The following is an 18275-nucleotide window of genomic DNA, read 5'->3' as shown; positions in this document are numbered from 1 at the left end:
GTTTTCTTTCTCTGATAGCTCATTATTTGTATATAGAAGAGCAATAGATTTCTGTATATTAACTTTATATCCTGCAACTTTATTGAATTCATTTACTAGTTCTAATAATATTTTTGGTGGAGATGTGAGGATTTTCTATATATACTATAATATCATCTACATATAGTGACAGTTTTACTTCTTCCTTTTCAATTTGGATGCCTTTTATAGGAATCTTAATGTGACACATCTAGATAGAAAGGTGACAGCTTTCATTGCTCATCTCTTTTCTCATTGCTCATCCTCTTAAACTGACTGTTCTCAAGTTTATATATACATATGTGTGTGTGTTTGTATTTAATACTAGGTATGTTGTTGCACAATACCTAATAGACCTTAGCCTGTGTGATTCCAGAGGAACTAACAAACTCTGAGATTAAACATAGTATATTTCCAAGTATTTGAAAATTTCGACTAAGAGGGGAGTGGTGATCGTATGTATTTGATTCTCCTGGAACTGCCAGTGAGCCCACAGTGCTTTCTGCCCAGATTCAAGGGGAGTTCTATCTAGGAAAAGGCAAACATAGCCTGTATCTTAAATTATAGCAATTTACCAGTGACTTTATCAGGGAAAAGCCAAGGAAGTTAGAAAATAATTCAATAAAACAGCATTCCTAAGGTACTCTAAATAATGAATTGTCTTCTTTTATGTAATTCATCTTGCTCTTACGTTGTTTTGTGCTTCAGTTGCTTTGAATGTTAAAAAGACAGAGAGAGAGGGCGAGAATGTAGATGTGAGGGAGGTAGATTTTGAAGTGGCTGGTCACATTAACATTTAATATACATATTCTAAACTGTGTCTTCTTTGGGGGTCTAAAACTGACAGGTATGGCAATTAGGTAGAGCCAGGCCCTTCCCCTCCATAGGAAGTCTAAGATATATCAAAGATTTCCCCACATCCGGCGTTAGCATATACAGTGGGGCTTCTCTGCAAATGACTGAAGGAATTCCCTCCTGGAAAATCAAAACACAAAAGGCAGCCTTTCTGCCTGGTTTACCTTTGTGCACAGGGTGTCATTTGAAAACAGTGACAGGCTTCCTGGAATTTTAATGTACAGATATGCTTTCTCTTTCTAGTTGAAGGTTTTAAGTCAGAGCATCAAGGGCATGGAATGCTGGAATCATATTCTTTTTTTTTTTTTAATGATTTTTAGATATTTGAAAGAAATTTTCTTTAAATAGCTCTAGGACATTTCCTAAAGCATGTTCAGAGCATTGAGGTAGATCAGAGACGCCAACGAAAAGGAAGTTCATCAGATCATGCACTGTCAGAGACTGGTTTCTGATGTCTCCCAAATGTTTCTACTAGTGTTGGAAAGTATCACCATTGATGAATAAATTATGTAATTAGTATTTCTTTCCAAATATAAATTGTCTAAATTGCCCCTTTCTCCATCATCTTTTTCAACATCATTTTCAAAACTAACAGTATTTCCTTTGTTTTCTATGTGTTCATGCCAGCATTTATTAAAAGAGACTTGCATTCAACTAATATAATGCTCTTGTAGTGATACAGTCTTTTGTCAACTCCAGATTTTCATAAGTGATGAAAGGGTGGGATGGTAATTTGCATACAGAAAATATCTACCTTCCCAATTGAGCTGTCCCCCAATTAACTGCCTCATTAAGCATATCAAAGGACTGGTTTAGAATGACTAACATTTAACCTTTTCCATTACCCCCACATACTGAACAAATTCTCCTTTTCATAAGGCTGGTATCATTTTGCGGTTTTCTTTTCATTTTCACATGTCTCTGCTGATTTGGGTTGGAAATCTGTGTACTTCGGGAAAAATCTCTGGTTAGATTTCTGTCTTGACTAACCAAGATTATTATCTCACAGGCTCTTGGTAGAGAATTTCACATTACACAGTTTTGCTTATTTCAGTCTCCCAAATAGTTTGAATGTGACCCACAAAATAGGGGGAAATTTAAAGCAAAGCAATTATATAAAGAATCATGTTTCTTGGATATAGAATGTATTTGCCAAGTCCTTTGCGTAAATCCTTATACTGTACATATCTTTCCTTTTTTATCTACTTCTAAGAAGGTTTGGAATATATTGAGTTTTTAATCTTGTTTTGATGCCATTAGAAAATCTGAAAGTCAAGTCAATCTTTTTCTTGGACATAGTGAGGAAAATGGGAAAGGAGACTAGCATATATGCATTTAGTGGGCATGTATTCTCCAGAATGACTGCTGAGCTTGTCCTCCTTAAATTCAGAAAATATGCCCTACTTTTTTAAAAATGCAGACTGAAAATAAGTATATTTACTGATCATGGAAAAATAAGTATACTCTCTCATGTTTTAATAATGTCAGTCATTTGAAAAAAATGAGCATTTTATTCAACAAAGATTTTCTGGGAACCCACTAAATGCAAAATTCTGGTTGCTTTAAGCATACAAACATAAATTGTATATAAATCTGTACCTTCAAGGAGTTTATAATTTCATTAAGGAAAATAAGGCATATACACAGATCAACACACAATATAGTTTGACCACTACCATTAAAAAACAAATAGGACTACCTCAAATTGTTAAAATTATTTTACTTACATTTTGTGAAATGACTGATTATTTCCAGTTAAGGAGAGACAGCTTCAACAGAGGCAAAATTTAAATGAGGCCTTGAAGATGAGTTGAATTTCAGGAGCTAAATGTTACAGAACTTGAGACAGCAAAGAGAAAATAGAGCATTTTGGTAGTAGTAGCAAGAAGTCTATTATTATAGAATATGTTAAAGCAAGAGAGTTCCAGAAAAACATCTATTTCTGTTTTATTGACTATGTCAAAGCCTTTGACTGTGTGGATCCCAATAAACTGTGGAAAATTCTGAAAGAGATGGGCATACCAGACCACCTGACCTGCCTCTTGAGAAACCTGTATGCAGGTCAGGAAGCAACAGTTTGAATTGGACACGGGACAACAGACTGGTTCCAAATAGGAAAAGGAGTACGTCAAGGCTGTATATTGTCACCCTGCTTATTTAACTTATATTCAGAGTACATCATGAGAAATGCTGGGCTGGAGGAAGCACAAGCTGGAATCAAGATTGCCGGGAGAAATATCAATAACCTCAGACTTGCAGATGACACCACCCTTACGGCAGTAAGTGAAGAAGAACTGAAGAGCCTCTTGATGAAAGTGAAAGAGGAGAGTGAAAAAGTTGGCTTAAAGCTCAACATTCAGAAAACTAAGATCATGGCATCTGGTCCTGTGACTTCATGGCAAATAGATGGGGAAACAGTGGAAACAGTGGCTGACTTTATTTTTTTGGACTCCAAGATCAGTGCAGATGGTGATTGCAGCCATGAAATTAAAAGATGCTTACTCCTTGGAAGGAAAGTTATGACCAATGTAGACAGCATATTAAAAGGCAGAGACATTACTTTGTCAACAACGGTCCATCTAGTCAAGGCTATGGTTTTTCCAGTAGTCATGTATGGATGCAAGGGTCGGACTATAAAAAAAGCTGAGTGCTGAAGAATTGATGCTTTTGAACTGTAGTGTTGGAGAAGACTCTTGAGAGTCCCTTGGAATGCAAGGAGATCCAAGCAGTCCACCTTAAAAGAGATCAGTTCTGAGTGTTCATTGGAAGGGCTGATGTTGAAGCTGAAACTCCAATACTTTGGCCACCTGATGCAAAGAGCTGACTCACTGGAAAAGACCCTGATGCTGGGAAAGATTGAGGGCAGGAGGAGAAGTGGACAACAGAAGATGAGATGGTTGGATGGCATCACTGACTCGATGGACATGAGTTTGGGTAAACTCTAGGAGTTGGTGATGGACAGGGAGGCCTGGCCTGCTGCAGTTCATGGGGTCGAAAAGAGCCAGACACGACTGAGTGACTGAACTGTACTGAACTGATGTTATATGTGGTAAAGTTAAAAAAAAAAAAATTGTGGAGGCCCTTAAGAATCATGCTAAAATGTCTAATTTTTATTTAGGGATTGCCAGAGTGTCTCCTGAAGGTTTTACAGCTGCAGTTTAAGATAATATCTCTAGTAGCAGTAGAGACTACTAGAGGAAAGAACTTCTTGGTATGGTTTGGGTGGATATGAATGGGGTAATGAGAAAAGTGGTATTGTGACAATGGAAAGAGGACCTGAGGACTGAGACTGGAGAGAACTGATCAGATAGAATCAGTAAGTTTTCATTCCTTGCTGTTGAGAGGAAAGAGAAATTAGCAAGTCGAAAGGAGGGTATATCTGGGAAGCAGAAAAATAACCCGAAGTTCTTAATTTGAGGATAGATGTAGGAGTCTCTAGGAACTGAATTTGGAAATGAAGATCTGGGACGTAGCAGAATTACTAAGTTAAGGACCATTAATGGGGAAGTAATCTACATAGTGGTTGGAAGTTAAAGCTGAGGATCACCTTGCTACACAGGAGTGAAAAAGAGATAGCAGAGAATAGAATTTAAGAATACTGGCTCATCAAATGGATTCAGAGACAGTTAACAAGACAAAGCTATTTGGAGAGATCAGGAAGGAATCTGTTGACTATAGAATTAGGAGAACCAAAGGAGAGCATTTTTTTGAATTGAAGAATAGCTAATTTACAATGTGTTAGTTTCAGTTATATAGCAACGTGATTCTGTTGTACATATCTGCATGTATCTATTCTAGTTCAGATTATTTTCCCTCATAGATTATCACAAGATATTGAGTAGAGTTCCCAGTCTTTGTTGGTTATCTATTTTATCTACAGTAGTCCCTCACTAATTTATCCTTATTCTGCTCCTTTCCCCTTTGGTAACTGTAGGTTTTTTCCTATGCCCGTGAGTCTATTTCTGTTTTCTAAATAGGGTCATTTGTATGTTTTGTTTTTTTTTTTAAATTAGCTTCTACGTATGGAGTGGTATCATATGATATTTGTCTTCCTCTAACTTTCTTCAATCCGTATGATAATCTCTAGGTCCATCCATTTTGCTGCAAATGGCATTATTTTGATCTTTTTTATGCTTGAGTAATATTTTTGTGTGTGTATATGTATTCTTTATTCATTTATCCATGGATATCCAAGTTGTTCACATGTCTTGGCTGTTGAAAATAGTGCTGCATTAGACATTGCGGTGTATGTATTTTTTTGAATTATACTTTTCTCTGGATAAATGTCTTACAGTAGGGTCACTGTCCTATATGGTAGTTCTATTTTCAGTTTTTTAAGGAACCACCCCAGTTCCTGTCCTCCAGGTGGCTGCAGTTTACATGCTCACCAACCAGTATAGGAGCGTTTATTTATTTGTAGACTTTTTGATGATGGCCATTCTGATTGGTGTGAGATTATACCTCATTCTCATTTAGATTTGCATGTCTCTAATAATTAGCACTGTTGAGCATTTTTTTCATGTGCCTCTTAGCCATCTGTATGTCTTCTTTGGGGAAATGTCTATTTAGATCTTCTGCCCTTTTTTAATTGGGTTGTTTGTTTCTTTGATATCAAGCTGCATGAACTGTTTAAATTGGAAGTTAATGCCTCATCAGTCACAAAGGAAAAAGTTTTTTTAAAAAGGCTTGGTCCACTGTGGCTAATCTGGAAAAGGTGTCTGGATATGTAAGAACTGTATACGGTGAGATTAGCAAATGAGAAAATAGGATCTATGGTGGTGCTCGAGTGAGAAGAGGAGAAACAGGTTTTTTTTTTTAATTGAAATAATAGCTGATTTATAATGTATTAATTTCTGCTGTACAGCCAAGTGCCTCAATTACATATATATATGTACATATATATATCTAGAGAGAGAGAGAAATGTTGATTAGTTGCTAAGTCATGTCTAATCCTTTGTGATTCCATGGACTGTAGCCTGCCAGGCTCCCCTGTCGGGATTTCTGGAGTGGGTTGCCATCTCCTCCTCCAGGGCATCTTCCCAACCCAGGATTGAACCTGCATGTCTTGCAATGGCAGTTGTGAGTGTGTGTGTACATACATATATATACACATATGTACATTCTGTTTCATTATGGTTTATCCCAGGAGATTGAATATAGTTCCCTGCTATATCCAGTAAGACCTTACAGTCTATCCATTCTAAATGTAATAGTTTGCATCTGCTAACCCCAAACTCCCAGTCCAACCCTTCTCTCCTCCCCTTGGTAAACACAAATCTGTTCTCTGTGTCTGTGAATCCATTTCTGCTTTATAGATAGATTCATTTGTGTCATATTTTGGGTTCCCCATATAAGTGCTATCATATGGTCTTTGACTTTGTGTGACTTATTTCGCTTAGTATAATAATCTCTAAGTCCATCTATGTTGCTGAAAATGGCACTGTTTCATTCCTTTTTCTGGAGGAGGGCATGGCAACCCACTCCAGTATTCTTGCCTGGCAGATCCCATGGATGGAGGAGCCTGGTGGGCTATGGTTCATGGGGTTGTAGAGAGTCGGACATGACTGAAGTGACTTAGCACGTTCCTTTTTATGGCAGAGTAATATTCCATTATATATGTACCATTTCTTCTGTACCCATTCCTCTGTTGATAGACATTTAGGTTGTTTGTTTCCATGTTTTGGCTGTTGTGAACAGTGCTGCTATGGACACTGAGGTGCGTGTGTCTTTTTAAAATAGTTTTTTTCTGAATATGAAGGAGTGGGACTGCTGGATCACATAGTAATTCTAATTTTAGTTTTCCCTGGAACTACTTTACTGTTTTCCATAGTGACTATTCCAATCCACATTCCCACCAACAGTGTAAGAGGGTTTCCTTTTTCCACACCCTTTTCAGCATTTATTATTTGTAGACTTTTTTGATGATGGCCATTCTGATCAGTGTGAGGTGATAGCTCATTGTAGTTTTGATTTGCATTCCTCTAATAATTAGTGATGTTGAGCATCCTTTCATATGCCTGTTGGTCATCTGTATGTCTTCTTTGGAGAAGTGTCTATTTAGGTCTTCTGCCCATTTATTGATTGGGTTGTTTCTTTTTGAGCTGTATGAGCTGTTAGATTATTCTTAAGATGTGGGGCAGCTCATGACTGTGGACTGGTCTCTATTGGAAAAGACAGTATTTTAAAGATGGGAAAAATCAAGAGAATCTTCTTCTGAGATAATCTAAAATAGGACAGAACAAAAGTAGATATTAGAGAAATAGAATTTATGTATATTCAGTCCCTTCCTTCACCAAGTAATTTTTTTGCATGTATCTTTCCAACTGTACTGAGGACTAATTGCCAAATATAGTGGTACATATTTAAAATGTACACTGTGATGATTTTATATATTTATTTATATACACACACTGTGAATGATTACCAAGATCAAGATAAGTAACTCCTTTGTATCTGTACTGAGAAAGTTTAAGATCTACTCTCAGTAACTTTTCGGTATATGATACTGTGTTACTTACTATAGTCACCTTGCTGCACATTAGATTCGCAGAACTCATACTGTAATATGTGTTTCTCTGTCTGGCTTATTGTACTTAGCATAATACCCTGCAGATTCATCCATGTCTTTGAAGATCTTGGCAGGATTTTCTCCTTTTGATGGCCAAATAATATCCCATTGTGTGCATTTGTATATGTGTGTACATGTAATCACATTTTATTTGTCCATTCAACCAAAGGAAACTTTTAGGTTGCCTCCATGTGTTAGATATTGTGAGTATATTGCAGAGAACACAAGTTTGCAGATATCTCTTTGAGACAGTGATTTCATTTCCTTTAGATATAAACCTATGAGTGGGATTGCTGGGTTATATGGTAGTTTTATTTTTAATGTTAGGAGGAACCAACAACTACTTTGTATAATAGCTGTGCCAATTTACATTTCCCTCAACAGTGTATAAGGTTTCCTTTTCTCTTTACCAATTTTCTATTGGGACTAATCATATCAACCTCTGACCAGTACTGTAATAAAATTATATAGAAACTGCTAAGTCCTTTCAGTCCTCAAAATTTTATGTTCTAGAAAGCCATATTATCACTTTCATATATATCTTGCATCTATATAATTTGAACACTGAACTTTTGAAGTTTTAGACTTTAATGTGCAGTACTTAGGACTGCTTTCATAATATTTAATTAAATATTGATATTTTGCTATATAAGTATTTACTGACTAATTATATCTTAAGGGTTGGAACTATAATATTTTTGTTTATTTTTCATATTGTATGTAATACATTGGCACAGTGTAAATTGCTCAGTGAACGTTTTGTGACTGGTTAATTTACTATTCCAATATATAGATCCCAGTGAGAGTTATCTATGAAAATAGATACCATCAAAAATTATTTTATTATGAAATACTTTATAAAGAAATTTAGATTGCAAAACCTCTTTTTTTCTTCCTTTCCTTCCACCTTTTAAATATTTTAAAACTACTATCAAATCCATAACATCTTGAATCTTTGCTTGTTCTAATGCTAAAGATGCTGTCTAGGAAGTCATTATTTAGTTAGTTATAACTAACATAGACTCTGTTTTTCCTCAGAAGATGTATGCAACCAGCCCTTACTCCGATCCCGTTGTGTCAATGGACTTGGATCCACAGCCAATCACAGATGAAGAAGAAGGCTTGATTTGGGTTGTAGGGCCTGTGCTCGCAGTGGTCTTTATCATCTGCATTGTCATAGCTATTCTTCTTTATAAAAGGTAGGTTTGCCCAACGCCTCTGTGGCAGTCTTGGGGGCTGCCTTGTTTTTAAAGACTTTATCATCCTGTCATGGTCATTATGTGGTTGATCTTCGTAAAACTATTTCCAGTAATCACTGGGAGGACAAATGCATCCATTAGTGTTAGAACAAAATATAAAGGCTGAGCTCATTCAGTGAGTGGTATAGACTCTTGCCCAGCAGGCATGGATCCAATCTCCATCTTCTGAGGTGCTTACACAGTATGAGTTCTTTGCATGACAGTTGCAACGTCGTTATTCACCAGCAGATAATCCGAAGCAAATTAGATCATTAATTGCTCCATTTCAGCATGGATTTTGAAACACAAGTCTAACTTGCCCGAGTACTGCGGTTTTTTTCTGTAGCTGTTTCTCAAAATTTAGCAAAAGTAGCTAAAAATTGAAGATTAAAGAAATAAAAGAGAGGAAGAAGATGAGCTTTTTCCCTTTCCCATTTTTCTTCTGACCCTTATTCCACATCTTCAGTATTGAATTCTCATCTGTGTCCAAGAGGAAACCCAAGGTACTGTTTTCCTTCTTGGTGTCTTTGACCACAGGTGGGATGCAAATAATCCACACTAACCCATATTTCCTAATGTACTGTTTCGTCAATCCTGTATCTGTCTCCATTACCCGTAAGATTTTGTCCCCTAGGTCACTGCTTAGTTGGATAGAAAACACTGTAATTACTTTTCCTGAACTAAAAAAACACAATATTCAAAGTGACTGAATTACCTTCCTTTACATCAATTTTTCTTCCAATCCAAATTTTACTTTCATGCTACTGTGAAGGTACTCTCTCCTACTGCAAGATGATTTTTCTCTTTGAGACCCAAGTTCAATACCTGGGTCAGGAAGATCCCCTGGAGAAGGAAACGGCAACCCACTCCAGTATTCTTGCCTGGAGCATGCCTATGGACATAGGAGTCTGGTGGGCTATAGTCCATGGGGTTGCAAGAGTTGCACATGAGTTAGCGACTAAACCACCATCACCATCACCTTGACCTTCAAAATTAGATGAGAATGTCTTCATTTTGATTCTTGCTTACATGTTTAATCTGACAATCCTATTTCTTTTTCCTACTCCTGTAACTCCTTTCATTGGTTTACATTCATTATTCCTACCTGCATTCCTTTGTTCTCTGAAGACATTTTTTTTTTCTTTCCCTTTCCCAAAGCTCTTCTCTTGATTCAAAACAGTACTTTTCAAGACACTGCTCCTTTGAATAACTCTCTTCTGAGACTGTTTTCCAATTCCATTCCAGGGCTGAGGGAAAAAAAAAAAGTCGATTTGAGGAAGTTTATAATACTAGTGCATTAAATTACCTATCCTCTTTCAGAATTAGAAAGAATGAAGAAAAAAATCATTATTTTTCCTAATCGTTACCATTGCTCAATTGTCCACTGCCTACAATGGCTGAAAAAGCGAATGAATGAAGGCCAGAGTATCTTAGTTGATGGTTTCAGTCTCCCCCTTCCAGTCTGTATCTTATCAGTGTGTATGGAGCCTGTTGTATCTGATCACTTGTCTCTTGTATAAGAGCTAAGGCCTGGAAGCGCGAGGTTCCCACATGCCCAGAACAGTAAAAGATCCTGCGTGAGTCAAGGCAGGCAAGAGCTAGTACCCTTCGCTTCTTATGTACTGCACTTATTACCGGAAGAGAATACAGTAAGAAAAAAGTAAAAAACACATGTTTTACAGAAAACAACTATAATTCTAAGTGTTGACATCCTGCTGTGGGGGTCAGAGGAGAAAATTGCTTGTCGACAACTGTGTTTCTAGATCACATGACATTTGATTACTCAGAATGAACAAGATGCTTACCTTTTTTTAAAGTTGCATTTCATTAGGATCTATCTGGCTATCATTAAGTCATGCCACTTAATAGATATATGCATGGCCTTGTAAACTGGTTACATAAATGTAGAGAAATAAGATTCTAACTTTGGTAATTAAGTTTTCTTTATCCACATGTGCTTGAAAAATATCAACTCAGTTATTTTAATTTTTCCTAATCCTGCAAAAAAGGCATCATATTTAAAGATATTATGACTATTTAAGTTGCATTTTAGTGTATGCATATGTGAGCATTGTCTAAAGCAATTGTTGGGAAATGCACACATCCTCAAATGCTAAGTATATTTAGCTAACCATCTGAAAGCCCATGAAGCATTTCTGAAATAGAAATGCTTGCTTCAGCAGTAAAAAACATTCCTGACTTGAAACTCAAGTAGACCCAACAATGTCCTTCCTGATTATCATGAAACAGTTCAAGAGGAAATCTGTAGGCAATGAATAGTGTGTCTAATAGCTTGGAATCTGAGCAAGGAAAATTATATAACAAACACTATACCTCTCTTTTTAGGTGCTTTTCAGTTTATATACAGGTCATTGGTAATCACTCAGAATTGATTACCGTCATTACTATTATTAAAGTATTTAACTTCCTGTATGCAAATAATACTGTAATTAGGGAATGAGTATGTAATACTGCTGACTCACAGTATCTTGATAATCCTGTTGGTAATATACACCTGTTTACAAGACTACCTTTGTTAGGAATAGATCTATAGCTGTGGATGGTTTGTCCATATAAAAAAATAAATCTCACTGAGTCAGTTGAGGAGATTTACTTCTATTAATTATAGTAATATGGAATAGCAGTTATTTTCATTTTGCATTCTGTTCATTTGACTTTGTTTTAAATGTGCTAAAACCCATAATACATTGATAATCAATAACAAAGCATATCACTGAGGCTTTGTAAGGGTCTTAAAGGGCCATCAGAATAGTATTAATGAAATGTTTGGTAGATCTTTGTTAATTTTCCTGCACTAAGATTTTTTTTTAAAAAATTCTGGACTGTATCTGTGATACATGTGCAATGATTTAACAGTTTTAACTTCAGAGAAACAATGTAGCAAGATTTAGGAAGCAGGAAACATGAGTTCAAGTCCCAGCTTTGTAACTAGGTGGCTATAGGGGATAGAAAGTCATGCTAACACTCCAGGCCCTGGTTTTTTCACTTCTAAAATAAGTACATAGATTAGATAACTGACCTTTTTTAAATATGAGAACCTAAAAAAAAAATCAATAGAATTAACACTGTATTATTTTTACCTTCAGTGCACATGTACGTTTTCTAAATGACTCCATGTTGCCCTTCATCTGTCCTCCCCTACAAAGAAAAAAGAATCCACAGAGTGATTGAATGGTCTTTGCTGTTCATCTACCCTGCACACCTGCTACATCTGTAAGGCTTTTCAACCATTAGTTCTAAAACCGTTCAGGAATTATTTCTATAGAAAATATTCTTAAAATGTAAATCTAAGAAAAGCATTTCAAGATGGATAAGTATTTATTATATACTATGAAAGGGAAAACATGGATTAGGATGTTAGAAAGCACAAAGACATGGTCTAGAGCAAATTATCATTCTTGAATAGTAATAGTCTAATGTGAGTGGAGAGTAAATAATTCCCATCCCCACCTCTGGAGGTTCATGTGTGAAGACCATGAGGAAGATGTGACTAAGGTATAGACCTTTCCTTTTTCTCTTTTTTCGAGATCCAACAAGTGGTTCCCTGTGGACTCCACCTCTTTAATCTTTTCGAATCAGCCCTACATGTATTCCCGTGGTATTAGAGTCCAGAATATTTTGAGATGCTATGAAGAAATAGGCATCCACACTGGGCTATGCCTTCTCGCCTTTGAGGAGGTCCTTTGGAAAGCCTTTCTACTCATTCCACAGGCACTTGTCTTGACCCAGCAAACTCTCACTCGCCCTTTAGAAGTAAGCTAAGATCCACTTGCTAAATGAAAGCCTTTCTGAGTGTCCACCTCATGTCCTCTTTTAGCAGGTAAGGCTGCCTTAAGGTCCCCTTCTCTATGCTCCTAAAGCACTTTCTGCTTATCTTTATCATAGAACCTACTGCATTACTGCCCCCACTAAACTGTAGGTCAAGGACTCCGTCTTATTCCTCATGGTATTTCCTTATGCCAAGGCGAGTGCATGGTGCAGAGGGCTACTGAATAATCAAATTTATAAGAGTGAAATAGTGATAGATAAACTCAGTCCCCTCCTCTTATTTATTCCATCTCTCATTATCACCTTCATCTTGACTGGCAAGAGCTGTAATGAAATCCTTAGCCTGCAATTTAAATTCCAAAAGATTTTAAACTTATAGATATTTGCACAAAATATTTACCCATGTGCAGTAAGGCTGACATTTCTGTGGTAGAGGAATGAAGTGGAGAGTATGCACTGGTTCATCCTAGTATTCAACAGCCTTTTCATATACAAAACTGGCAATTCACTAAGTATTTCACTCTGTCAGAGAAATGGGTTTTCCTACAACGGATTCACTGATGACTTCACTGATTGATTAAAAATAAGCCAAGTTAGGAACACTTGTAGGATTTTTAAAAACTTGCCATAACTAGCTAAATCACTTTAAGAATCAAAAGAACCTGTGTGTCTGGTATCATTTTCATTATTCACTTTGTGTGTGTGTTTGTACAGTTTAAATGTGGACTTTGTACTTTTCAAAAGCTATGGACTGGATTATCTTAAGGGAAGATATTGTAGCAATATGGGTGTATAGTTTGTTGGCTGTGAGGTAGACCTGGTATCTTTGTTTCTTGCAATTGAGAACTCACAAAATATTTTGCAGTTTGCCTCAACATGAAGACTATTTAGATGAATTCTTTTTAGGTAAAGGTTACACTTTCTGCATAAAGAACATGGTTAAACAGTCCACATTATTATCACAGGTGAAAGTGCCAATGAGAGTGAGCTGGAAGCCTTCACATACAGTAGTGCCTCTGTGACTAGGAAAATATGGGTCATGTCAGTGACTGGTAATAAATTACTTTTCTGGATTAGCACAGCTATATAGATGGGTTATGCTCTGTAGATATAATGATGAGTATTATATTTTCCAAAACTGAAAATGTATTTAAGCTTTTACTGGAAAAAAAAAAAGATTTATAATCACCTTACTTGCTAAAATGTGTTTGAAGAACTCATCTCTGCCACTTAATTACCTTGTGGTATATTATACAATTGTGCAAATTTTTCTGCAGGTCAGTGCAATTTGCAGGTGTTTTAAAGGAAAACAGAAGACTGTTTTTAATGAACTAAATTTCTTATATGGGATAATGTTATATTCCCATTAAATACATTAGTTGTTGTCTCATGGCATGCTTTTTAAAAATCAAATAATATCTCTGCCATCAAACTCTTCCTAGGATATAATTAGTTGTGGCGGTGTTTTGTAGGTTGATGAATAAAAGTGAATCTGACATTAATACACCCACAAATGCTTTGCTTAGCCATGCACTCTCATGTCTTCCATTTGCTTCATGATTAGAAGCCTTGGAATATTTTGATATGCTATCATTTTCTAATGTGTGTCAGTGTATGTCCCTAATGATGAGCTGTTAAATCTTGGTTGTCATGGTTACTCTTGTTACCATTGGCCAACTAACATTTAGCCTCTCTTTTTCTTTTTTGCTGCATTAAAATGGAGCAGTAAGCCTGACAGGTGAGGAATAGAGAACAAACCCCTTTAATGCTCAGTACCAAAAACCAAGACAGACAGGTACACTTTGGAGGTATTGAGGGGGTGAGGGTGGAGGTTGGATATAGAAGATGAAACTGGCGAAGGGAACATGGACAAAGCCTAGGTATAAAAAGTAATTTTGATATTAAAATGATTCAGGAAGTAGTCGTTTATATATGACGCTAAAATAGATTATTTAAAGGTAAATTTAAAAGGTAGTAAAACCTGTCTCTGAGTTTTGTTTGTAGTCAAGGTTAAATGAGCATTTGTATGTGTTAACGTGAGTCATTTTTGTTGTTTTGTTTGTTTTTACCGAAAGTATGATCTCAAGACCCTTTGTACAGGAATACTAACATTTTTATACCCTGCTAATATTGATGGCAATACTTTAGTAAGAATTTATATTTAATTCCAAATTATTTTCCCTGTCCTCTAGCCTTGAAGAATATTAGCAATAATAATCATTCCTATATTGCTTGTTTATTTACTGATCAGTCCAAGCTAACCTTTTTCTAACACACACACACATTTATGAATTCCTGGTTAAAATTAAGCAAAGGATCTCGATGCCCATCTAACCTGCCTCCCTTCCAGTGTTGTATTCAGTGGTTCTCTATGGAGACAAGTAGCAAGAACATCAGCATCACCTAGGAACCTGATAGAAACACAAATTCTTGATCCCACTGACCTCGGACCTACGAATCAAAAACTCTGGGGAGTTGGTCCAGCGGCCTGTAGTTTAACACGCCCGCTTGGATGACTCTGATGCATACCAGAGAATCACTGCTACATTATTTTCCTTAAAACCATGAAACACTGGTCAACAAGCTGCATTACACTTTCACTGACAGCAAATAATAACTCAGAGAACCTGTCTTGTCATTAATACAGCAGAAAAACACACACAAAATAGTTATTTTTAAGGCAAAAGTCAAAACACTTTGAATCCACTTAAATAAGATCAGAGATCTACCTCTCACTATAAAACTGGCCACATTTCATCACTACCTTCTTGTTCTATCAAGAGAGCTGAACCAAAACTTAACATCATCTAACCTTCCTCTCCTGTTGTATAAGTAAAGAAATTAAGTAATTGTAGTTGACTTACCCAAGGAGATACCAGTAGTGGCAAAGTTGGGCTTCTGTTCTTGATGTCGTCAGAATCGTGAACTGATTTCTTTGAAATCTCTATTAATAGTAAATAAATACATTTCTTCCAAAAGCCTATATGCATATGTCTGAATATTTTTGTTCCAAATAAATACAATAGATATGATCTTCCACCCCATGTCCCTTTTTGTTCCCCACTTTACGTGTAGATCAAAGCCAGGTGAGACTAGATGAAAATAAAACCCCACTGAGACCATAGAGCAGCATTTTTGTTGTACATTATTCACAGCCCAAATAAACACATATTTTTATACAATTAGCATTTTCTGCCATACCTGAAATGTCATGTGCTTTTCTATTTTCTTTTCACGCAGATAACGCCTGCCCATGGTAGACACTTCTCGCTGTGAGAAATAAACTTACCCTAGGAATTTATAATTCTGATAGAAAAAATAGCAAGGCAATATTCAGAATCTGTTTCTAGTCACTATTTGTTATTTTTTTCTAGTTGAAAATGAGATCTCCAAAAACTTACCAGAAAAAGAAGTCACTCCTGATGTTCATACTGGGCTTGATTTAGACCATTATATGCCATTTAATACTTTGTAACAGTAAATTTCATTTTTTAAAATGATCGTTTCTGATGATGATCAAACTCTTCATCCTGCAAATCTTGCTTAGAAATTCTTTGTTAGAAAACTCACATTTTAACACATTTCTGTTTAGAAACAATGCGGTCAAGTGTGGGCAGTCAGAATTACTCGCATTGTGATCACCAAAACTAAATGAAGCAGAATGAAATTTAAACAGCTGATTTTCCTAGCTGGCTAGGAGTTTTGGAAGCTGGCTTCTTAGAGATTATTTTATTTAGACAGATTGAGGGAGAAGTTAGTTATTAAATGTCAGAACACCCCTCCCACTTATTACAAGAGTGACTTGTCATTTTAGTCTCATGCTCTGGGTTTTCCAAGACTCACTGGGCAACAAGATAGGATTTTTGCTTTCCTGGTACCAAAGAAACTGACCAAATGTCTTTACAGAGTGTTCTTTTTTCTCCCCCTGCCTCACTGCCACTCAATTTGGCCTCAGTGCAACAGAAGATAAGAAGGATGTCCCCCAATACCTAACAGTCAGTGTTTCCTTGCCCAGATATTTCTTCATGAGGCTTCTATAATCCTGCAAGAAAGACTGTAGAGCCATTCTGGAAAGAGATACCAAATCCAGGTTTTAGGCATCAGATCTGGCACATAAGTTAAAAAAAAAAAAAAGTGCCAGACTGTGAAAAGACCAAAACCTGAGAAGGGCCACGGGGATTACTTGGAAAAGACCAACCATATGTTTGTTACACTTGAGATTGATTGACTGTCCAAACTTGGTGGTGTTTTGTTAACCAATTTATCTTCGCTAGTAAAGCATGTGTCTGTATCATGAGGCTAATAATACTCACAGCATAAACACACTGACATTTTCTACTGCAAGTGGTTGTCCTGTCGTTCTTTCACATTGTCTTGTTAGCCCCTTTTTTTCTTCCTTTTCATCTATCTCTCACCAGCCTTTCATCTCTTCTTTTTCTTTCCTTCTCATTTTCCACTCCATATAACTGGAGCTGCCAGTTCCTCTGGCATGCCTCCAATTCACTGCTTTCCTCTGACTGGTAGTATGTTTGGCAGTACGCTGTGTCCTAAGGCTATATTTGAGAATTTTAGGTAGAAGCAGTAAATCCTGAGACAGGTTAATCCAAGGTTCTGAGAGAACAACATGTCTAACAGGACTCACCGCCCAAAATTCATCACACTGAGGACGTTTTGCCAAAGGCATTGCACTTGAGCAAATCAAGTATACTTTCCCTTCGCATCAATCTTCCCTCCATCCTCTGGTTGGTTTCATTCTATACAGATGAGCAGAGATGGGAAGAAAGGCTGTTTAACAGGAGCCTTCTAGCTAACCCTGGAACGACCTGGGTGGCACTGGATGAGACCCCATTGCCACAGCACCACTACTGAGCTGAACCACAGTCATATCACAAGGGACAGAGAGTTCCTACCCACTCTGCACCCTCCTCCCAGATAAGAGTGTCTTTGCTCTGAGCAGGGTGAGATGCTCTGACTATGACTCCAGCCTGGAGATTGCTGGAATCTGTACTGGGGAGAAACCACTGTTTGAAAAGCTCTCCCTTAGTTAAGTGAGTTTTTCATCTAACTCAACCTTAAGGAAAATATTTAGGTGCCCCTCTGTGATTATTTGTCTGGGAAAAACATGGATAAAGCAATCTTATGAAAAAACCTGACATTTGTTGCAGAGACATTTTTAAAAATTATGTCATGACACCTTAAGCAAAGATACTTACCTTGACACCATAAACAGGCAACATGACTTTTTCCTTAGAATTTAAAAGAGAGAAAGGATGTGGATTTGGTGTGGTCCTGATTCTCCTTCCAGGTATCAGGCTAACTTGAACTCTTAGGATACACTTACTGTATTTATCTGGTTATGGGAAAATCCAATGCAGGTCCACTTTGTAGTCACCAGTCATGAATCCTGCAGGAGAAAGGAGGGGGGCAGATTTAGCTGTTTAGCTTGAGGCCAAGTAGTTTCTGAGTTTATTTCCATGGTAACTACAATCATAGTATTGGTTATTAGGGTTAGTCTATGCTTTTCCTCTGAAAAAGAACTAGTGGACAAGGAAGAAAAGCTGAACAAGTTGCCAAACCTATCTCACCAGCACCTCCTTAGGCTTAAAGGCAGAGTGTCTGAATTATTTAATTCTAGAGCTAAAGGAGGACTTAGAGATCATCCACTTAAAATTTTCAGACCTGAGGAAATACTGTAGGCCAGGAGAGAAAAAAGTTAGCTTAACAAAGTCACAAAGGTCAAAAAGTTTTAAAACTACAAATGGGGATGGGGCGGGTGGGGGGAAGGGTAGGGTGGCAACACATGCATA

The 18275-nt window shown here is 36.9% G+C and overlaps 1 protein-coding gene across 39 annotated transcripts in view; it reads left to right on the top strand.

Moving 5' to 3' along the window:
* The window catches only part of PTPRD (protein tyrosine phosphatase receptor type D), a 2322816-nt gene that overhangs the window by 2171621 nt on the left and 132920 nt on the right, over positions 1-18275 (top strand). For 18 of the 39 annotated variants that reach the window (XM_070480470.1, XM_070480471.1, XM_070480494.1 and 15 more), the window contains 2 exons: positions 8480-8640; positions 14192-14206. In XM_070480470.1, the coding sequence (XP_070336571.1) occupies positions 8480-8640; positions 14192-14206 (176 nt within the window). The remainder of the gene's footprint in view (positions 1-8479; positions 8641-14191; positions 14207-18275) is intronic. The other 21 variants (XM_070480507.1, XM_070480503.1, XM_070480502.1 and 18 more) reach the window with 5 other exon arrangements.

Source organism: Odocoileus virginianus, chromosome 18 (genome assembly GCF_023699985.2).
Source record: "Odocoileus virginianus isolate 20LAN1187 ecotype Illinois chromosome 18, Ovbor_1.2, whole genome shotgun sequence".
Lineage (NCBI taxonomy): Eukaryota > Metazoa > Chordata > Mammalia > Artiodactyla > Cervidae > Odocoileus > Odocoileus virginianus.
The sequence above is the reverse complement of the archived record's forward strand: the minus strand, read 5'-3'. Positions and strand labels throughout refer to the sequence as shown.